The 23,969-nt window shown below is 45.4% G+C and overlaps 1 protein-coding gene across 2 annotated transcripts in view; it reads left to right on the forward strand.

Moving 5' to 3' along the window:
• The window catches only part of LOC137634478 (uncharacterized), a 59,832-nt gene extending 36,223 nt beyond the window's left edge, over positions 1-23,609 (forward strand). For both annotated transcript variants that reach the window (XM_068366899.1, XM_068366898.1), the window contains exon 2: positions 20,101-23,609. In XM_068366899.1, coding sequence (XP_068223000.1) covers positions 20,223-21,965 — 1,743 coding nt within the window. In that variant the 5' untranslated portion in view covers positions 20,101-20,222 and the 3' untranslated portion in view covers positions 21,966-23,609. The remainder of the gene's footprint in view (positions 1-20,100) is intronic.
• The last annotated feature ends 360 nt before the right edge of the window (positions 23,610-23,969 follow it).

Genomic DNA, 23,969 nt, shown 5'->3' on the forward strand with positions numbered 1-23,969 from the left:
CAAAGGTCTGGGGTGGAGTTGGATAGAAGGGCCCCCTCCACCAACCAGTTTCCATCAATATCCAACGGAGGAGCTAGTCTTGTATGCAAACGATCTATTACAAAAGAACGCAATCAAAGAGGTAAATCACTTGAAATTTCAAGGTCGCTTGTTCAGCGTGCCAAAGAAAGACTCAGACAAGCGAAAGAGTAATCTTGGACCTGTCTCATCTGAATTCTTACATTCGTTGCGACAAGTTCCACATGCTAACCGTCTCTCAGGTGCTGACCTTACTTCCCCGTGGGGCCGTCACCACCTCTATAGATCTTACAGACGCTTACTATCACGTTCCGATAGCAAGGCTTATGCATTCAAAGTAATGCCATTCAGACTCAACATAGCACCCAGGATATTCACCAAACTGGCGGAGACTGTAATCCAAGAATTACGAACCCAAGGAATTCAAATAGTAGCTTACCTAGACGACTGGCTCATTTGGTCAAACAGCGTCGAGGACTGCCTCATGGCAACAGACAGAGTGATAAAATTCCTACAACAGTTGGGGTTCCAGATCAACTTCGAGAAATCTCGTCTAGTTCCGGAGACCAAGTTTCAATGGCTAGGATTACAATGGGATCTGAGTTCCCACATGCTGCGTCTCCCAACAGCCAAGAGGACAGAAATAGCAAGGAACACAAAACGTTTTCTCAAAGACAAGTTGACGTCCAGGAGAAATCAAGAGAGAATCCCGGGTGCCCTCCAGTTTGCCTCGGCAACAGATATATTACTGAAGGCCAGACTGAAAGATATAAACCGAGTATGGCGCTCCAGGGCAAACAAGAAATATCGAGACAAAAGAGCTCGACTCCCACCAATTCTGAGGAAAAGACTTGAGCCATGGACTAAGGTAAAAAATCTGGCAAAATCCGTTCCTTTACAATATCCACCTCCAAAACTGGTCATTCACACAGACGCCTCCTTAACAGGCTGACGGGGATACTCCCAGTACAGGAAAGTCCAGGGACTATGGTCGACAATATTCCGCCAACTTCATATCAATGTCTTAGAGGCCATGGCGGTACAGTATTCTTAACCCTAAAATGACCGGTTCCAGCCAAGAACCAACATATCAGATTGGTTCTAGACAGCGAAGTTATAGTCCACTGCATAAACAGAGGAGGTTCCAAGTCAGGCCACATAAACCATGTGATGTTAGCAATATTTTCCATGGCAGCATCGAACCAGTGGCATCTGTCAGCAGTTCATCTAGTGCGAGTACAAAATGTAGTGGCGGACGCACTTTCGAGGACAACTCCGCTGGAGTCGGAGTGGTCACTGGACTTAAGGTCATTCAAATGGATTCTATCTCAGGTTCCGGGTCTCCAGATAGACCTGTTTGCAACAGAGTCCAACCACAAACTAGAGTGCTACGTAGCCCCCAACCTGGACCCTCGGGCTTATGCCACGGACGCAATGTCATTGGACTGGAACACTTGGGAGAGAATTTACTTATTCCCACCAATAAATCTGTTGATGAAAGTGTTAGACAAACTCAGAACTTTCAAAGGCCAGGTTGCTCTAGTAGCCCCCAACTGGCCCAAGAGCAACTGGTTTCCCCTGCTGGTGGAACTGGGTCTCCACCCTCGACAGATACCCAATCCAATACTAACACAAGTAGTACAAACTCGCAATGTGTTAGCTTCCTCAAAAATTCAGAGTGCCCTAACTTTATGGACTTTATGAAATTTGCAGCTCAGAGAGGTGCAGATATTGATCCTCAAAATACCCTATTTTTGGAATCAGATAAAAGGGAATCCACCCTTCGACAGTATGATTCGGCTGTTAAGAAACTCGCAAAGTTTTTAAGGGACTCAAAGGTTGAGATGATGACTATGAATCTGACAGTAACCTTCTTTAGAATTCTATTTGAATCAGGCCTAGCAGCCAATACAGTACTATTACCACAGTTAAATCAGCCTTGAAAAAGATTTTCCAAATTGGTTTTAATATTGACCTTACAGATTCATACTTCTCATCAATCCCGAGAGCCTGCGCCAGATTGAAACCATCAACTCGCCCTAGCTCAGTTTCCTGGTTTCTGAATGACGTACTTAAGTTGGCTTCTGACACTCTTAACGAGTCTTGTAATTACATTCCATTATTAAGGAAAACCTTGTTCCTAATGAGCCTAGCTTCTGGCGCCAGAATATCAGAACTTTCAGCCTTGACTAGAGATCCAGGTCATATTGAATTTCTTTCGTCAGGGGAAGTCCTACTTTCCCCTGACAAAAGGTTCTTAGCGAAAAATGAGGACCCCCAGAACAGATGGTCCCCCTGGAAGATTGTTCCACTTCCTCAGGATCCATCTTTATGTCCAGTAAACACACTGAAAGCCTATTTAAATAGAACTTCCATTAAGTCCTCAGGGCCCTTATTCATTAGAGAAAATGGAGGAACCATCACCCTGAAAGGAATCAGAGAGCAGATTCTCTATTTCACTAAACAGGCTAACCCTGAATCATTCCCTCATGTTCACGATATACGAGCTGTAGCTACATCTATTAATTACTTTCACCATATGAATTTTGATGAACTTACAAAATATACAGGCTGGAAGTCTCCAACAGTTTTTAAACGCCACTATTTAAAACCTTTGGAAGCCCTAAAATTTGCAACAGTGGCAGCAGGGAATGTGGTTCCTCCTGGAAGTCATGATTCATAATCACAAGGTCTTGCTCTATCCTCTCCTTCCTTCTACCAGCCTTACTTACTGTCCCTACTTTAGTTTTGGTTTTGTTTCTCACCTGAGCTGCACCCTTATGGTGCACTCTTATATTTATCATGTCTGTAAATAGTCTTACTCTTCCTCGAGTTGAATTTTGATTGTATTTACCCTCAGGATTGTAAATTTTCATTTGACCTTACAGTTTATTATTTTACATTGCATTTTCTTTTTGTACTTCCATAGTTTGGAATTATTGCTGCAATTTATTGACTTACCCGTCTATCCTTTATGATAAGGAATTATTCAATTCACTAAATTACTTTGTATGTCCTATTTACTATTTGTATTAAACCATGTTTTTTGATATTTTGACTTTAATTTACTTTCCTCTCAGGTGTTAGTTCCAAGCTTTGGGACCATTTCTCTTGTACTATTTCACGGAGCGGCACAGGTGGAGCCCAGAAAAGGGATTTTGACGAAGGAAAAATCTATTTCTGGGCGAGAGACCTGTGCCGTCCAGTGAACCCACCCTCTACTTCCCTCCCAGATGGGCCCAAGCTTGGGTGCTATGAGGAGTGATGTAGTTGGCGTCGGTTGGGATGGTGGTAGTAGCATTCAGTAGTGGGTGTTGAACGGCACCTCGCTGTAACGGGGATATTGAAGAGGAGATATCTAAATGGCACGAGACCTCTGGTTGTGGTTTTACACTCCCTAGTTTTATACCGACACCTATTTAGGTGAGCGAGCTGGGTTCAACCCTGGCATTCCTATGCAACTTTTTTCTCTGGTAATACATAGCAGTTATATACCTTAGAAATGATGCAAAAGGAACATCTCACTGGGCGGCACAGGTCTCTCGCCCAGAAATAGATTTTTCCTTCGTCAAAATCCCTTTTGAATATCAACACAATTAGACAAGTACATTATATTTTGGTATTATTATAGTAAATCACTGAAAAAGCTTTACTAATGAAAGGTTGTGGAATTATATAGAAAAACTAAATTTTTCTTTGAAAATTACCTTTATTTATGTCGCAAATAAATAGTTAAAAAGATATATTCTTATATATCCTATGGTAATGGGGGACATCTGGTGGAAACCGGGGTTTTGGGTGGGGAAAATTTACTGGCGAATTGATAAATAATGGTAAAACTAACCCTTTCTTCTCTATACTGTACATTATTCTCAGAGATGCATAATAAATCCACACAAAATATAGGGATTATCTTCCCTTAAAATATTAATTTTACTCTTTTTTGTTTCCATTTTACAAAGCACATTTGTTCTGTAACTGAAATACAAACCACACTATTTAATAAGGGTATTACTTTCGGCGTAGCTGAAATGACGAGCCATTGAAATTTAATGAGGATTTACTTCCCACACTGCTAGTTAGCAGGGGTAGGGGAGGGCAGCTTGCTACCCCCCCCCAACACACACCTGTGCTTGAACTCACTTTGCTCTCGGCTCGGATGGTAGTCGGACGTGTCCGTTGTCATCCTCGCCACTCTTGGCAGCCATTAATGCTTTTTTTGCTTTCTCTTTTTGACAGTTTTGTGTGTGAAGTTGGCCTCTGCTATTATGCGCACCTGGCCTGGATTACCCGATCGCCCCTGTGGAATGTTCATGTCGGCGGTCGAGACAGACCCTCACGCGCTTTGCCCTGCCTGTAGAGGTCAACGGTGTGATAGTGATAATAAGTGTAGTGAGTGCAGGGAGTGGTCTACCTCCCAGTGGGAGAGGTTTTCACGGCGACGGAAGAAGAAGTCCAAACGGGATATTTCTCCTTCGAAGGTTTCTTTGAAAGGAGAAAAACCCAAGGCCTCTTCTTCCGTTGTTCAAACCTCCTCCGAAGCTCCCACTCGGTCGGTGTCTTTCGAGAGACTGTTGAGTGGTAGCGTAGACCGTGGTTCTGTTTCCCGAACTCGGGGTTCGAGAGATGGGGTTGCCTCCCCTAGCGAGGCAGCTCCACCTCTCCCCCCGGGGGAGGATTTGTCTCTAACCCATCTTTTTCAGCTTTGGTCTTCCTTGGGGCTCGAGGGTTCGCCCTCCAAGGAAGCATTACTTGACTACATCCGATTGGGTGCCGCTGTCAAGCAATCGCCGCCTCCGACAGAGGTAGATCCTCTGTCGATTGTCGACGTTGTGGTGTCAGAGGTATCCAATGCGGTATCTCCTACTACCTCTACCTCTTCTCACCGCACAGTAGCTGAAGGCTTAGTTTCTCCTGTTCCTGTTCGACCAATGAGGGAGAAACTAAGTCCAACAGTCTCTCCTGCTGGTGTTTCTCTCCCTTGGGGGAGTTTACTTACAGAGACTCCTCTTCGGAGGACTGCAGAAGGTCAGCTTGCTGATCCCACAGCCCCTAGAGGGCGTATTCGTCGCAAGGCTCGCCTTCTTCTTCGCCAGAGAGGCCTTCCTTCACCTGCGGTGAGGAGGCACCTCTTTGGTTCTACATTTTCGTTGCAGTCCCCCGCAGAGGAGCCTCACCAGCAATCACCGACTGTTCCTACTTTGGTCCTGGACCTCTCAGCGGATCGTTCGCGATCCCCTTCGGTGGAAGGTCGTCCTTTCAAAGGACACGTCGACCTTCCACTCGTCAGACCTGCCGTCACCATTCCTGAGTGCTGATGCGCGCTACGCGCCGAAGAAACCTGACATTCACACTCGTCAGGCATCATCTAACCCTAATACAGGGCATCAAGGGCGTACGCGCCAACGCGCGCATACTTCCCTCGCGCTATGACAGCAAAGCAGAGCAAACGTGCCCATGTTCTCCTGCGCGCCAGGCGTTGCCTGAGCAAGTGCCCCCACGCCCAGCCACCCGCCATCCCTTACCTGCGCCACAGCGCGCCATCAACCTCTTGCGCGCCAGCACTCTCCTACGCGCCAGTGTTCTCCTGCGCGCCAGCGCTCTCCTGTAACCCAGCGCTCTCCTGTATGCCAGCGTTCCCCTGCACGTCAGTGATCTCCTGCGCGCCAGCACCCTTGGGCAGCAGTCGTCTCTCCTGCGCGCCCACGATCTTCGGATGTGGCCGCTGTGGGAAAGTCTATTCTGACTTCTCCCACCCGCCAGCGCTCCTCCATCGCGCAGACACGCACAGTCCCCTGCACGCGTCCACGAGGATACTTGCGCCCTCGCCCATCCTCTCCTGCAGTTGCGCGCCACCGTCCTGACACGCGCCCACAAGCGACACAGGCTTCATCTGCGCGCCTATGCGCCAGGAGTATCTCTCCTGCGCGCGCTCGCCCTTCAGGGGCGCGCGAGCTCTCGCCCGCGAGCGCCATCAGTCTCCCACGTGCGACCCCTGGTATTCTCCATCGCGTGAGCACCATTACGCGCCCCTGCGCGAGCGTCAATACCCTCCCACGCGTGAGGCTGCTGGACAACGCACGGCAAGGTCACCATCGCCGCATTCTCCTCCCCGCAAACGCATAACAGCGCGTATTGCGGCGGAGGGGAAACATCCAGAGGGGTCCAGGATCCCTATTCCTTTTCAGGCGAACCCACCTTTGGGAACTCCTCCCAGGGATCCCTCGATCGCTGTCCCTTCGGAGGGGGTGTCTGACAACGCGTCTGTCAGCCGACAACCTTGGTTCGGTGCACTAATCAGAGCTGTTACACAGGCGTTCAAGCCTGTTTTCTCTGAATTAGGGCACAGATCCTGGGCTTTCTCTGCCCCTCTGAAGAGAAAAAGAGGAGTACCGGACGCAGTAGCTTCTCCAAGGGCTAAGTTGACTCCACGTAAACCTTCGAGGCAGGCTCCTTCACTCCCCCAGACTTTCTCTCCTTCCCTGTCGGACGAGTATTTCCCGTCCTCAGGGGAATCACGTGAAGTGAGACTTTCCCCCATCGCACCAATGAGGGACTGGGAAGTCTTCCCAAGTGGGGGCTGGAAAGAGCTTGCCATCTTCCATGTTGGAGTCCTACATCCTTCCCAGGAAGGAGTCGAAGGACTCAAAGACTTTACCAAAGTCCTCTACAAGACCAATGACGGAGCCAACTAGTCATTCGGAGAACGTCCACGACTCCCCCCAAGAAGAGCCTTTAGGGACAGGAGACTTCGCTGCAAGTCCAACGTCAGGAGGGGAACAGCAAGAGTCAGAGCATGCGTTTTGGCAAGTTCTGACTCTAATGAGGGCTCTCAATGGGTTTGCCGACCCAGAGATCCCTCCTCGTGAGGGCAAGGACACGGTCTTGGACCGCGTATTCGGTACTCAGAAACCATCTAAGGCCAGTGCAGCTCTGCCCTGGTCTTAGGGGGTTAAGAGTACCAGGGACAAGATCGCTGTTCAGCTCTCCAAGTTGTCCGCCTCCAACCAGTGCCGGCAACAAGCTCCTCCCACCTCCTCGCGTACAGCAGAGGAGGTACTTTGAGATCTTGGAGGAGCCTTGTTTAGCTCTTCCTCTCCACCATTCGTTGGAAGAGCTTACCAGGGGAGTCCCTCTTGAGAGACTCTCCAACCGGCAGGTCTCGTTCTCGGCAACCGAGATCCTTAACCAGGAGAAGGTGGTGAAGTGTGCTATGCAAGCGACTTCGTGGCTGGACATCTGGTTAAGGACCTTAGGTATCCTGATACGCTCTGAGGATTTTTCCAAAGAACGTACCAGGAATGCTATGGAGACGTTCCTTCTCTCAGGCACTCGCACGATCGAGTTTCTGGCCCACCAAGTCTTGAACTTGTGGGCAAACACCATCCTGAAACGTCGGGATGCGGTGGCTGAGAGATTCCATCAGAAGGTCCCTAGCACCGAAATCAATAGGCTCAGGCATTCTTCTTTAGAAGGAACGATCCTGTTTGAGCCTAAGGACGTGGAAAAGGCCGCTGAGAGGTGTTGGAAGTCGCACCAACACTCCCTCCTTCATAGGGCTTTGACATCTAAGCCCTATAAGCCTCCAGCTCCCCAGCAGTCCCGTCCGACTAAGACCGCAAAACCATCGACAGCAGCGAAGACAGTGGTGTCTAAGCCTTTTCCTGTCAAGGATAGGAAAGGCAAAAAGTCCTCCAGGGGAGGTAAGAATCCTAGAGGGAGCAGCCGAGGTCGCAAACGCTAGGATTGGCAGTCCCCCTGCATGTCCACCAGTGGGGGATGCCCACAAAGTTGCTCAGACAGGTGGCAGCAACTCGGGGCCAATTCCTGTACGATTTCCGTAATCAGTCAGGGATATCACGTCCCGTTCACAACATCTCTACCTCCTCTGATGACGAATCCAGTGTCATTGAGCTCCCTTGCCATGGGATCGGCAAGGGGGCAAGCCCTTCGGGCAGAAGTCCAGACCCTGTTGAAGAAGGGCGCTCTCCAAGAGGTCCTCGACGGGTTTCCAGGCTTCTTCAGTCGACTTTTTCTTGTAAAGAAGGCGTCTGGAGGCTGGAGACCAGTCATCGACCTCTCAACTCTGAACAAGTTTGTCGAACAAACTCCGTTCAGCATGGAGACCGCAGACATGGTCAGACTAGCAGTGAGACCGCAAGACTTCATGTGTACACTGGATCTAAAGGACGCATACTTCCAGATCCCAGTCCATCCGTCTTCAAGGAAGCACTTAAGATTCAGCCTAGACAACAAAGAGTACCAGTTCAAGGGGCTGTGCTTCGGTCTCTCAACAGCACCACAGGTTTTCACCAGAGTGTTCACCCTAATATCTTCGTTGGCACACAGGATTGGCATCCGTCTCCTTCGTTATCTGGACGACTGGCTAATCCTAGGAGATTCGGTGTCATCCCTTCTTCAACACCGGGACAGACTTCTGAGAATTTGCCAGGATCTGGGGATACTGTACTGGTAAATCTCGAGAAGTTCTCACTGCTTCCCACTCAAAGACTGGTATATCTAGGCATGGTTATAGACACCAATCTCCCCAAAGCCTTCCCATCAGACGACAGGATAGCAAGGCTGAGGAAGGTCGCAAGCCCTTTTCTCAGACGAGAAGAACTTCCAGCCCAATCGTGGTTACGTCTCCTCGGTCACCTTTCATCATTGGCTCGTCTAGTTCCCAACGGTCGCCTCAGGATGAGATCCCTCCAGTGGCGACTCAAATCCCGGTGGAATCAAGGTTACGATTCCCCGGACGTCCTGATCCCTATGGGAACTGCGGAACTGATGGACTTCCAGTGGTGGGTGGCAGACGAGAACCTACGGAAAGGAGGGGACCTTCTCGTCCTCCCCCTGGATTTGATGCTGTTTTCGGACACTTCAAAGAAAGGGTAGGGGGCCCACGTACTGCACCACACGACCTCAGGCCTGTGGTCAGAGTCAGAAAAGTATCTCCATATAAATCTCTTAGAGATGAAGGCTGTCTTCCTGGCCCTTCAACAGTTCCAACAATACCTGGCGGGTCACTCTGTGGTGGTGATGAGCGACAACTCCACAGTAGTTGCTTACATCAACAAACAAGGAGGTACTTTTTCGCAGCAGCTATCCCATCTAGCAGTAGAGATACTGAGATGGCCCGAAATCCACTCGATACCGCTATCGGCACGCTTCATTCCAGGCAAAAGGAATTTGCTCGCCGACAATCTGAGCAGAGCGTCTCAGATAGCGAGTACCGAGTGGTCTTTGGGTCATCTAGTAGCCAACAAAATCCTGACTTTGTGGGGTTCTCCGACTGTGGACCTCTTCGCAACAGCCCTGAACTTCAGGCTCCCGCTGTATTGCTCCCCAGTCCCAGACCCCAAGGCTCTCTGGCAAGATGCTTTCCAACAACGGTGGGACAACATCGACGTGTACGCCTTTCCCCGTTCTGTCTGATGAGGAGGGTACTCAACAAGACCAGAACATCGGTTAATCTTTCAATGACCCTCATAGCTCCGCTATGGCCTCACGCGGAATGGTTCCGGGACCTTCTGCGACTCCTAACGGAGCTACCGAGAGAATTCCCTCCACGGCACAATCTGCTCAAGCAACCACATGCCAACATCTTCCACAAAGCCGTAGCTTCGCTACGACTTCACGCCTGGAGATTATCCAGCATCTCCTCTCTGAGAGAGGATTTTCGCAACAAGTTGCGGTCAGGATGTCTAGACATCTGCGAAAGTCATCCGCAGCAGTCTACCAGGCAAAGTGGAAAGTCTTCTGTGGTTGGTGTCGTGGAAGGGATATCTCTCCACTCGATGCCACTATTCCAGCAATAACGGAGTTTCTTGTGTATTTGCGGGAAGAAATGCGCCTTTCAGTCTCGGCAGTGAAAGGCTATCGCTCAGCCTTAAGTCTAGCTTTCAGGCTGAAAGGAATGGACATTTCTTCATCGCTAGAACTTTCTCTACTCATACGTAGTTATGAACTTACCTGCCCTCAGTCGGAAGTGAGGCCTCCTCCATGGAACGTGGTTCGAGTCCTCAGGTCTCCCTATGAACCATTACGCCAGGCATCAGATCGCCACCTTACCTGGAAGACGGTGTTCCTGCTAGCTTTGGCTTCGGCCAAGCGTGTTAGCGAACTTCATGGTCTCGCGTATGACATCGCCCATTCAAGGGGATGGGGGGAGGTAACGTTCAACTTCGTCCCTGAGTTTATTGCTAAGACTCAGAATCCTGGAGTAGCGGACCCTCGGTTCGATTCCTTCCGGATTTCTAGTCTCCGCTCTGTAACAGATGACCCAGACCATCTATTACTATACCCAGTAAGTAGCTTGAGGCTATACCTCAAAAGAACAGCTGCAGTCCGTCCTCATGTGCCGGCATTATTCGTCAGCACAGGGAGGACTAAGAGGAGGGTCCCCAAGAATACCATCTCTGCATGCATTCGTAGGGTCATTCATCTGGCCTTTAATCCAGATCCTCCTCCGCCACATTGCCCTAGAGCGCATGATGTCAGGGGCATAGCTACGTCCCTGGCCTTCAAAAGAAATTTCTCAGTGAAGCAGGTTCTTCAAGCGGGGGTGTGGAAGCGTCAGACAACGTTCACAGCCCACTACCTGCAAGACATGACCCACAGGAGGCTCGATACGTTCTCTATCGGCCCTGTGGTGGCTGCACAACAGCTGGTTTAAAACCTCAAGTTCCTTATTGGACAAGTAACAGAAGGTTGAGGGCATTGTTACACGGTCTTAGTCTGCATGAATGAAAAGGTTTGTCTGGCCCTTATTCTTTTCTTCATCATCCCCTCTCTTGGGGAAAGCAGCATCCTGGGTTCTCTGCATAGCTGACCTCAAACCACTGCGGGTAAACCATGCTCCCTTGTGTTCCTAATATTAAGTTAATACTGTTACGTCCCTATACCCTGACGAGTTAGTATTGGGAAAGTCCTAGTCTACAAGTTTCCATCTAAAGAACTTCAGAAAAACTTCCTAGGACGAATCACACTTCTTCATACCTTCGCACACAGTTTGCGTAGGCCGCGATCCTTGCGTAGTAAGGTTCTAGCGAGGTGCAGGGACTCCTTATTTCTTGGGTGCTTTCACACTCAAATATCGAGCCCCCGGGCAAAGCCAAAAACCAGTACTGGCTGGGACGTCCATCCTTCCTAATGGGTGAGTCACCTCTATTAAATAGCGTGGTTTGTATTTCAGTTACGGAACAAATGACATTCGTAGATAGTTTGTATTTTTCCTAACTAAACAAACCTTAGCTATTTAACCAAACTTGCCCGCCAGCCCTATCCCCCTTGAAGTCCTACCTCCAAGCAAAGTGAGTTCAAGCACAGGTGTGTGTGTGAGGTGGGGGGAGGGGGTAGCAAGCTACCCCCACCAGACAAAAGGATTCAGAGACTGAGGAAGATAGCACAGACCTTCTTCAGGCAAGAAGAGCTCCCAGCCCAGAGCTGGCTTTACCTGTTCAGCCACCTCTCCTCTCTGGCTGATTAGTTCCCAGCAGTCGCCTCAGGATGAGATCCCTCCAGTAGCGTCTAAAATCTCAATGGACTCGGTCCACCGATTCAATGGATTGTCTAGTCTGCATAGGATAAGAGGAACTTTCGGACCTCAGATGGTGGCTGGCAGAACCAAACCTCTGCAAAGGGGTCGATCTTCTTGTTCTTCCCCTAGAATTGATGTTTTTTTAAATATTTAACTTAGCCGGTGAATATATAATAGCTGCAACTCTGCGGCTCGACAGAAAACACACTCAAAAAAACTCGCGAGCGATCGCTATGAAGGTTGCGGGTGTGCCCACCAGCGCCAACTGTCGGCCAGATACCACTCTTGTATGTAAACAAAACCTTCAATTCTTCTCTGTCGACGTTGACGACAAGACGTATCAATACTCGCTGTAGAACCTGGAGTTTTCTCAACATATTTGGTGAAGTACTTCATTTTGGTTTGAGCTTTCGCAGTGCAGGTGTTTTATCTTCATCTTAAATCTTGAACTCGTTTTTGGATAGATTTAATTTTTGATGACAAAGAAAGTATGGACTTTCTTTGACTTTTAAATGGCCGACCCTTCCCTTAGACAGAAGTGTGTTTAGGCTTTTAGCAATTATCTTATCACGTTATAAATTAATTATAGATTTTCCTCTATATATTTTATATCTCAACCGCCTTTATTAGGCCTCTTCGATTAGCTTTCCATTTATAATAACATCAAAATAAATTTTAATGATTTGTTTATATGCGACCTTTCCTGAGAGTAGGCGGTCCTAACTTGGAAACCGAAGTTAAACAACGTTGAGCCCTTTCAATCGTAAATAGCTTTTAAAGAGCTAATGATTTAAAACTTATTAAATGAATATTTTTTAATAGATATTTTATGAAAGATTTTCTTTGAATAGTCTTCGTACTGTTTCAAAGATGAACTAACGTTTAGTTTATTTATGCTACGCAGTTTGCGCTCTATCGTTACGATAGAGAGAGAGAGTATCACGGTTTCACTTTGCAGAAAGAGTAAATCGATTCTGACGTTTTGTTCATTCTTCTTTCAAAGCTTAAATGTTTTAAATTCTATTTTAAAGGAACTTTTTAATTGAAAAACCTTTCAGTTTTTTCCTTTGGTCAAATAACCTGTTTTTTTGACGAAACGTAAGTGGGCTCTTCTCTTAGGTGCGAAATCAAGAGAGAGAGAGAGAGAGAGAGAGAGATAGAGACGGAGGGAGAGAGAGGAGAGAAAACGTTCCGATCTTTATCTCGTCCCAAGCGGGTAACGTTGTTCTCGAGTTACTCTCGTCCCTAGTCTCTGTACGGGGAGAAAGGATAAAACGTTTTTAGTTTTTTATTCTCGTCCCAAGGCAATGTACGGTGAGAGATTGAAAACGTAGTTTTGAATGAACTAGTGTTTAGTCTCTTCCCCAGCCACTGAATTTTTTATCTTAAAATATGTTTACTGTTTTTTGCTGGTATTAATGTGCTTGCATTATACGACTGATTTCGCAATTACAACCTTTTGATGAGGGTAGAATTGCGTGCTTCAGGTAGAAATCAGTTTTATTCATACCTAATGTGAATTGTTAAAAGATTCGATTTCAGTGAAATAAGTGCAAAACAGAAAATCGTAGTGATAAAGTGATATTGCGCAAAGTGTTATCAGTGTTGCGACCGAGGGTTCGTCTGTTCGTGCCTGTCGTTCGCCTAGTCCGGGACCTCTTGCAAGCTCCCAAGCCCAGGGGAGAAGTAATGTCGTACGACTTATGGGTTCGAGAGGCCTTGATCAGCGAACAGACGTTCCCTCTATGGTATCGGGTGTATCTTACCAAGATCACCCCTACCATAAGGCGAGAGAGACGATTTTCTCCTCGTCATCCGAAGGCTTTTCGCATAAGAAACCGTGAAACAAGGTTTCGAGGCCCTTTAAGCGAAAGTCAGTCCTTTCAGGACAGGTCCAGCGTCCTGGTTTTAACCATTAGGACAGCTCTGACCCTATGCAGTCATCGGAAGACTGCTCGCCGCCTAACAAAAACGTAACACAGACTCCGAGAGTCTTTTTGTAGGCAAGGTTTTGCGGTCACAGACGTTACCCTCGTCTGTTACCGCAACCATTCCCGTTGATCCTAAATGGGTTGTACGGCAAGACATGCAGAATAAGCTTGCCTCCCTTATGGAAGACTATTCTGCCGATAAGTCCGTTGAGCCTAGCCGTTTATCTCATCGAGATCCTGGCTTTCAGCCACCCTAACGTTCCTTTCTGCGTCCTGTTGACGTTGGCGTAGCTAAGTCACGTCAGTCAGGTTGTTTAGAACCACACTCGATGCGGTCTCGTGTGGATTTTCAGCCACATTTGGACGTTAGGCCACTTGCTGATGCTCCTGTTGACGTTCAGGACGTTCGCTAACAATCGGAGTTGACTTGTTTTGACGCTGAGCGTCAACCTCCGCATTCTAGAGTTGTTTTGACTGCTCAGTCTAGGCGGTCAAAGCAGTCTCGAGTGGACGCTGTGCGTCCTCACGCACCTGTTGTTGTTGACAGTTCACAGACTGTCAAGCAGTTACATGACGTTGCGTCCTGGTCTCTCGCACCTGTTGTTGTTGACAGTTCACAGACTGTCAAGCAGTTACATGACGTTGCGTCCTGGTCCGCTACTAATGCACCAGTGCGTGTGGACTCTGCTTGTAAAGCATTGCCACCACGGTAGGTCTCTCCCTTGCTTGAGACTCAGCTATTATCGGACAAGGTTCCTTCAGATGAGGAAGTTGCTGTTCCCCCTCCTACTGATATTCCCTTGAGGACTCTGTCAGACGGAGAGGAGCCTAAAGCTGCTTAGCCCTCTATGGACTTTAAATAAATCATGCTGATTTTTAAGGATCTTTGTCCGGATCTTTTTGTAACTGCTGCTCCTCGTTCGCCTAAACGTCAGAGCTTACACTAGGCCTAGCTACTTCGAAGCCGTTGTTTTATAAGCTAGTGCTCTCTCGCTCTTCTAAGAGAGCTTTATGTTTGCTAGGCGACTGGTTTATCACCAGGAGGAGTTTGGGGGAGACAGCTTTTGCTTTCCCTTCTTTTAAACTGGCTTATAGAGCGAGAGTCTGATATGACACGAGAGAAGTTCTCGGCTTGGGAGTTCCTGCCTCTGCCCAGATAGACTTCTCAAACCTCATAGACTCTCCCTGGCGCCTGGCCATGAGACGCTCCAAGATTTTACAGGTCAACTTCATAGCTGTTTTCGAGCCTTTGAAGTTTTGCTGTACATTTATGTCATGCATAAACAAGGCTTTCAGGGATGGCTCCAATGATCTGACAGCCACGTTCTCTGCAGGAACAAGTCCCTCAGGGATGGCTCCATGATTTGGCAGCCATGTTCACTGCAGGAGTACGTAAGAGGCAAGTGCGCTCAATGTGTTCATTGTCAAGACAAACTTCACGATGAAGTCTACCAGGCTGTCTTGACAGCATTTATGGAAGGCGACTGGATGGTCTCTCTCGACCTTCAGGAGGCATACTTCCACATTCCTATACACCCGGATTCCCAACCGTTTCTGAGGTTTGTTTACAGGAATGTGGGGTACCAGTTTCGAGCCCTGTGCTTTGGCCTCAGTCCTGCGCCTCTCGTGTTTACGAGGCTCATGAGGAATGTGGCAAAATCCCTCCATCTATCGGGGATCCGAGCCTCCCTGTACTTGGACGACTGGCTTCTCAGAGCATCGTCCAGCCTTCGCTGTCTGCAGGATCTACATTGGACGTTGAATCTGGCCAGGGAGTTGGGACTTGTGGTCAACCTAAAAGTCCCAACTGATCCCATCTCAGATTATTCTATATTTGGGGATGGAGATTCGCAGTCAAGCCCTGCTCGAAGTCTAACTAATGCTGAAAAGAAAACGTTTATTCAGTCAGGAGTTGGAACAGTCTCGTAGGGACTCTCTCATCCCTGGAGCAGTTTGTCTCACTAGGGAGACTACCCCTTCTGCCTCTCCGGTTCCATCTAGCCTCTCACTGGAACTAGGACAAGACATTAGAGACGGTATCATTCCCAGTCTCCGAACCAATAAAGGCATGCCTGAAATGGTGGGACAGCAATATCAGTCTGAGATAGGGACTATCCCTAGCAGTCAAGAACCCAAACCACGTGTTGTCCTCAGACGCGTCGGGTTTGGGTTGGGGTGCGACCCTGGACGGTCGGGAATGCTCGGGTCTGTGGACCTCAAGTCAGAAGAGCATGCACATCAACGGCAAGGAGCTATTAGCAGTCCACTTGGCCTTGATGATATTAGAAAGCGTCTTCAAAACTAAGTGGTAGAGGTCAACTCAGACAACACCACAACTTTGGCGTACATCTCCAAGCAAGGAGACACACACTCCTTCACGCTGCTCGAGATCGCAAGGGACCTTCTCTTGTGGTCAAGAATTCGAGGCATCTCCCTGTTGACGAGATTCATCCAGGGGGATTTGAACGTCTTGGCAGACTGTCTCAGTCGGAGGGGTCAGGTGATACCCACGGAATGGACCCTCCACAAGGACGTGGGCAAGAGTCTTTGGGCTACTTGTGGTCAACCCACCATAGACCTCTTTGCCTCCTCGTTGACCAAAAGGTTACCAATCTTTTGCTCTCCAGTCCTAGATACAGAAGCAATCTACATAGACGCGTTTCTACTGGATTGGTCTTTTATGGACTTATATGCATTCCCACCATTCAAGATAGTCAACAAGGTACTGCAGAAGTTCGCCTCTCACGGAGGGACAAGGTTGACGTTGGTTGCTACCCTCTGGCCCGCGAGAGAGTGGTTCACCGAGGTACTTCAATGGCTGGTAGACTTTCCAAGAAGTCTTCCTCTAAGGGTAGATCTGTTACGTCAGCCCCACGTAAAGAATGTCCATCAAAGCCTCCCCTCTCTTCGTCTGACTTCCTTCAGACTATCGAAAGCTAGAGGCTTTTCGAAGGAGGTAGTCAGTGCGATTGCAAGAGCTAGGAGAGCTTCTACCATTAGAGTATACCAGTCGAAATGGGAAGTCTTTCGAGACTGGTGCAAGTCAGCATCTGTGTCCTCGTCCAGTACCTCTGTAGCCCAAATCGCAGATTTTCTTTTACATCTGAGAAAGGTTCGCTCCCTTTCAGCTCCCACGATTAAGGGCTACAGGAGCATGTTGGCTTCGGTCTTTCGACATAGAGGCTTAGATCTTTCCAACAATAAAGATCTCCAAGATCTCCTTAAGTCTTTCGAGACCTCTAAGGAACGTCGTTTGGCAACTCCTGGATGGAACTTAGACGTGGTCCTAAGGTTCCTCATGTCAGACAGGTTTGAGCCATTACATTCAGCCTCCCTGAAGGATCTCACCCTCAAGACACTTTTCCTAGTGTGCTTGGCTTCGGCTAAAAGGGTCAGTGAACTTCATACCTTCAGTAAGAACATCGGCTTTTCTACAGAAAAAAGCCACTTGTTCACTTCAACTTGGTTTCCTGGCCAAAAATGAACTGCCTTCTCGTCCTTGGCCTAAATCTTTTGATATTCCTTGCTTATCAGAGATCGTAGGCAACGAACTGGAAAGAGTATTATGTCCTGTTAGAGCTCTTAAGTTCGATTTAGCTCGTACTAAGTCATTACGAGGGAAATCTGAGGCATTATGGTGCTCAGTTAAGAAACCTTCATTGCCTATGTCAAAGAATTCTTTGTCATATTTTATCAGATTTTTTTAATACGAGAAGCTCATTCTCACTTGAATGAGAAAGATCGATGTTTGCTTAAGGTTAAGACGCACGAAGTTAGAGATATAGCAACCTCCGTGGCCTTCAAGCAAAATAAATCTCTGCAAAGTATTATGGACGCGACTTTTTGGAGAAACAAGTCAGTGTTCGCGTCATTTTACTTAAAAGATGTCCAGACTCTTTACGAGGACTGCTACACACTGGGTCCATTCGTTGCAGCGAGTGCAGTAGTGGGTGAGGGTTCTACCACTACACTTCCCTAATTCCAATATCCTTTTAATCTGTCTCTTGAAATGTTTTTAATATTGTTTTATGGGTTGTTCGGAAGGCTAAGAAGCCTTTCGCATCCTGGTTGATTTGGCGGGTGGTCAAAGTCATTTCTTGAGAGCGCCCAGATTTGGGGTTTGATGAGGTCCTGTTGTATGGGTTGCAGCCCTTGATACTTCAGCTCCTGGGAGTCTGTCAGCATCCTAAGAGGATCGCTGGGCTCCGTGAGGAAGACAGACTTACAAGGCAGAGTAATCGTCTAAGTCAACTTCCTTACCAGGTACCTATATATTTTGGTTTTGTTATATTGATAACTGTCAAAATGAAAAAACTCTTAGCTTATACGCTGTAAACATAATTAACTCTGGTCTCTACCCACCGCCTTGGGTGTGAATCAGCTATTATATATTCACCGGCTAAGTTAAATATTTAAAAATGATATTTTAATTATAAAATAAATTTTTGAATATACTTACCCGGTGAATATAAAAATTAAATGACCCTCCCTTCCTCCCCAATAGAGACACAGCGGGACGAGAAGAATTGAAGGTTTTGTTTACATACAAGAGTGGTAGGCCTATCTGGCCGACAGTTGGTGCTGATGGGCACACCCGCAACCTTCATAGCGATCGCTCGCGAGTTTTTTTGAGTGTGTTTTCTGTCGAGCCGCAGAGTTGCAGCTATTATATATTCACCGGGTAAGTATATTCAAAAATCTATTTTATAATTAAAATCTCATTTTACAGATGCATCAAAAGAAGGGTGGGGGCCCACCTGCTGCACCACATTATCTTTGGCCAATGGTCCGAATCATAGAGGTTTCAGCACATGAATCTCTTGGAGATGAAGGCAGCCTTTCTTGCCCTCCAACAGTTCCACCAGGTCCTGGCGTGGCACTCCGTGGTATTGATGAGCGACAATACCACAGTAGTTGTTTACCTAAAAAGGCAAGGCGGTACCTTTTCGCAGCAGCTGTTCCATCTAGCAATAGAGATACCCAGATGGGCAGAAGACAACTCGGTGACCTTATCGGCTCACTTCATTCCAGGAAAACGGACTGTGCTGGCAGACAGTCTGAGCAGAGTGACTCGGATAGTGGGCTCCGAGTGGTCTTAGAATCCTCTGGTAGCCAACAAAGTCCTGACCTTGGGTTCTCCGACTGTGGATCTGTTCGCAATGGTCCTGAATTCAGGCTCTCGTTGTACTGCTCCCCAGTCCCGGATCCCCAAACTCCCCATGCTTTCTAACAACGGTGGGTGAACCTGGATGGGTACGCGTTTCCCACGTTCTGTCCGAATAAACGACAACCTATGATTGACTGATAGCTCCGCTATGGCATCGTGCAGAGTGGTTTCCAGACCCCCTGCAACTCCTCATTGAGATCCTGAGGGAACTCCCTGTACAGCACGACCTGCTCAAACAACCTCATGACAACATCTACCACAGAGCCGTAGTTTCGCTTTGGTTTCATGCCTGAAGTCCGTCCAGCACCTCCTCACATAGAGAAGCTTTTCGAAGCAAGTTGCGAAAAGAATGGCTGGACACCTCAGAAGGTCTTCAGTCAGTCTACCAGGCAAAGTGGGCAGTTTTCTGTGGGTGGTATCGTGGAAGGGGTATCTCTCCCCTCGATGCCTCAAAAGATATTCTGACAAGAAGGTAAAGAATGACTGGCCTTACTTTTCCTTTCAATTGTCCCCTCTCTTGGGGCACAGCATCAAGAACCTCACCAGTTGGACTCAATCTCATTATCAGGTAAGCCCCACTCAGCGTGTGGCTTTTCTGTACTCGGGTACGGAAGAGTCTTCTCCCCACACTCCTTATGAAGGGGAGTGTGATGTATCCAAGTAAACCCTCTATCCTAAAAGGTCTTCAGAAGATTTTGGACCCTTCATTTGATTTTACTAGCAGTACAACACAGAGATTGTTGGCTCGAAAACAACCCTTAAGTCAGGGCCATGGTGCCGCTGGTACTGTTATATGTGGTGGATGAACCTTAACTCCTTCAGCATCATACATGCTTGGGTTTAGAGTTCCCTGGATAAGTATTCCAGGCAGTTGGAACAGGGACTTCTTCTTGCTTAAGGATGAGTCTCCTATGTATAGGATGATGGCTTGTATTTGTGTAGGAACAAATGACATACAGAATTTTTAAAAGTAATTTTTCTTTTGCTCACTCTTTCGTGCCAACATCATCCCCCTATAGAGTACCAGCTTCTATCTAAGCAAGTTGTCAGTAAGCCAGCAGGAACTGGTCACCGCCCTGTTACCGAAAGTTAACTGGGGTCGTTGAAACCTTGTCATAAGTTTCAATTGATGTATGCCCAGCTTAGCTGATATCGTTCTCCTTTGTAAAGGACTGAGGTTTGTAGTTAGAAAAAATAAAAATTTGTTATAATGTATTTATATACCAAGGAATAATACAAATTACTTTTATGATTTATATTTCTTGGTCAATCCAATGTCCCTTATATATTGTGTAATTATCATAGCTTTTAAGGTATCTTTAAAAGTAGTTTCACCTTGATAGCCATGTTACCTAAGGTGTTGGTGAACAGTTTAGTACAACAGTAATGGGAAAATTTAGCATTGCTTATTTTTCCTAGAAGTAACTTGTTCTCTTTTTCAGATTACTGAAATGGAATACTGTAACAAAAGACACAATGTATGATACAATGTAATACTGCTGTCTTATTGAATGGGACTAAATGCGAATGTGAACAGCGTTGAAATATTCTGAAGCCTAAAAATATGACACAGAATTGTTCTTTGTGTGACAAAGTATTTGTCACTAAAGAAGCTCTTGACGAGCATCTTTTGAATCACGAAAAAAAGAAGACAAGACGGAAAAGAGGAAGGCCGGGCAACATAATCCCCTGCATATGCTCAGAATGTGATGAAGTTTTCTACAGGAGGTGTGATCTTCGATTGCACAAGAGGATGGTGCATCAACCAAAAAAGGTGATGTGCAGTGTATGTGGTCGAAAATTTTCTAGTGAAGGACGTTTGAAAATGCATTTTCAATTCCACAATGTTGGAGGTGAGTATAAATGTATTTATTGCTCAAGGGATTTCAATAAAGGCTGGAAATTGAAGATTCACATGGTAAATCATAGTGGAAAGGCACCCTATATTTGCCAATACTGTAAAGAGGATTTTCTTTATCCAGGTAAAATTGTGGAACACTTAAAACGTGAGCATGATATATACTTTGCATGCAAAGATTGTGGATTGGGTTTTAGAACTTTGATAGAACAAGAAACCCACATTTGTAAGCTCTTCGACTGTAAAGATTGTAGTGTATCATTTTGCACAGGCAAGGAATTATTGAATCATACTGTAAGCCATAAGATAAAGAGTGAACACTTAGTTTCAGAGAAAAACTCATCTCAAACACACCATGGTAGTATGAAGTTTAGTGAGAATGAGATAACTTCTCTTTCTAATTTTGACATGAGTCCCTCACTCCGTGCCACTAACAAAGCTAAAACCCTAACTTATACTTTTTTGGAAAATAAAAGTGTACCTTGTCAAAAAGAGAACGCAGCATCTGATGTAGAATTAGAAAAAGAAAAAATTCTCTGTGCCAAAAGTAAAACACCACATTGTACCCAAGATGAAAACAAACAAGTTCCATGCAAAAAAAGTACCCAGTCAGAAATTGAAACAGATTTTTCCAAAGAAAAGGTGTTACTAAATACCCCATTGGAAAGCAAAAAGGTTTCAAAGGAAATAAACATATCCACACCTTGCATTCCAGTGGAAAGTGAAAGTACCTTATGCCATGGAAATAAAACTCCACCCCATACTCAGGTAGAAAGTATACATGTTCTGCACAAAAACGATGAAACTCCACCCTATCCCAAGGGGGAAAATAAAAATGTTCCTCTTAATCCTTCAGAAATAGTACAAATATCCACTTCAGAAGAAGACATCGAAGATGATTCATCATCAAAAATAGTTGCAAAGAAATTGAATTCTACCCACCATAGGTCCATTGTGAATGTTAAATTGAAACTTACTAAAGGAGCCTTATCAGAGGAAAATGTATTAAGCAAAAATGTTAGTGAATTTTCAACTCCTGAAAATGGTATTGGTGTAGATAATTGCGTGTGTGTACCTGCAGTGAATCAGAAATCAGTTGTTAATGTCCCGTCAAACTCGTCTTTAAGCACTGAAGAAATTTGTGTAAAAGTTTGCAAGTTCAAATTGGCAAAACCAAGTCTAGTTTCCTCTAGAAGACGCTTTATTAATATCCTGAAAAAGAATCCTTGTAATACCAAAGTGAATAAAGAACAGACACCACCTAGAGATAATCATGACGAAGTATCGCTAGAGTCATGGCTGACAAGTGAAGGTTCATGTGTGACTAGTGATTTTGTATTTGGGCTGGAGAAAAAAGGGTCTGATAGATGTTTTAATTCACAACACAAAATTTCTAAAATAGAAAAAGAAGAATATGATATGACTTTTGAGGATCTCTGCCAGTTTTAGTTATTTTTGTTGTTACCCAAGATTGTAATTTTATTGCAGTAATTAACATTTGTAAAATTAATAAGGAAATATTGTGGATAACTGAGAAGAGTATTATTGTCTGATACTTGGTGGACAGTTAAGATCTCTGAAATGTTTGTACCATAAGCTTTTCAGCATTATACATTTCAGCTGTGATTGTCAAAGGGCATTAATATTTTCTTCTCGCTTTTTTACACCAGTTTATATTTATATTGAAGACAAATGTATGGTATTTATGTTAATTTTGAAATATTGGCATTTTGTGGGTATTTGTGATTTATATTGATGTACAATGCTAGCAGATCATATTGATAGCTAAATCACAAACTGCTAGATTTCTATGTTTAGGCATTATTTTACACAAATAAGCAATTTACTCAAGGGATATTTGCCAAATATAGAAGTATATAACAAACAGAATGTGAATGAAGGCTTTAAGGAAACATATTGAAAATATAGGTAGATAAACCATTACAGTCCTTTGGAATAAGCTTATTGTACTATGATATAAGGTTTCGTCCACAGAGGCAGCGATTTGGCTTTTGCAAGCAGTAGTAGCCTGAGGTTCATTATTGTTATTATTATTATTATTATTATTATTACTTACTAAGCTAAATCCTTAGTTTGAAAGGCAGGATGCTATAAGCCAAGGTGCTCCAACAGGGAAAATAGCCCAGTGAGGAAAGGAAGAAAGGAAAATGAAATATTTTAGGAAGAGTAACAATATTAAAATGAATATCTCCTATATAAACTAAAAACTTTAACAAAACCAGAGGAAGAGAAATAAGACAGAAGAGTGTGCTCGAGTGTACCCTTAAACAAAAGAACTTTAACCCAAGACAGTGGAAGACCATGGTAGAGAGGCTATGGCACTAGTGCACCCAAAAGGGTTTGATTTTGGAGTGTCCTCCTAGAAGGGCTGCTTACCATAGCTAAAGGGTCTCTTCTACCCTTACCAAGAGGAATGTGGCTACTGAAAATTACAGTGCAGTAACCCTTTGAGTGAAGAAGAATTTTTTGGTAATCTGTGTTGTCAGGTGTTGTAGGACAGAAGAGAATATATAAAGAATAGGTCAGACTATTCAGTGTGTGTGTAGACAAAAGGAAAATTAACCGTAACCAGAGAGAAGTATCCAATGTAGTACTGCCTGGCCAGTCAAAAGAGTCCATAACTCTAGCGGTAGTATCTCAACGGGTGTCTGGTGCCCTGGCCAACCTACTACCTTTAATTCCAATGAGACTTCACACAGAATTGAAGAAGGCAGCAAGTTTAGCACTTTAAAATCTGCTAAATGGCTGTTTTCACACATAAATAAAGTAGCCAGGAGATTTAGCTCATTACAAGCTTCAGCTTGCTCTTGACTTGCACCTGCTAAATGGCTGTGTTTGTGAATCAGTCTAAGACTAGTAAAGGCAGCTGTTACAGACTGAATAGTATAATTTTTGTTCTTTTGAAGAGAACTGACTTAATACTCATTAGAAAATATACAACTAACTAACAGTGGGCATTCATTTTTCATGAAAGAACAAGTTATTATTCTTAGTTTTATTGTCATGTTCCTAATCTTCAGGCTTAATATTGTGCAGGCTAATGTTAATTGAAAATAATACCTAATTGTTGTTGATGTTTTATCTTTAACCCAAGAGTTTATTATTGCATTTCCTATAAATCATGTATTATGTCTCATCCTTTTTTCAGATATACCGAAACTACAAATTGTGAAATATATATTATTTCAGTGAAACTTAATTTGTGTTTATTTATGTTTGCCATCTCAAAGCTAAAGCTTCCCGACCTCATTATTGAGAAAGTAGAAAAATCTCTCTCCCTTCCCTATACTATATTGCCTACCCCTCAAAGATGTTATTGGTCCCACTGTACCATCAGTTTAGCGTCATGGGAATCTAGTATGATTGGAGATGCCTAAAACCTCTTAAACTTTTGTCATGGCATGCAGGCAATAATAGCAAGGTAATTATTAT

The sequence above is a fragment of the Palaemon carinicauda genome, chromosome 44, assembly GCF_036898095.1.
Source record: "Palaemon carinicauda isolate YSFRI2023 chromosome 44, ASM3689809v2, whole genome shotgun sequence".
In the NCBI taxonomy this organism is placed as follows: domain Eukaryota; kingdom Metazoa; phylum Arthropoda; class Malacostraca; order Decapoda; family Palaemonidae; genus Palaemon; species Palaemon carinicauda.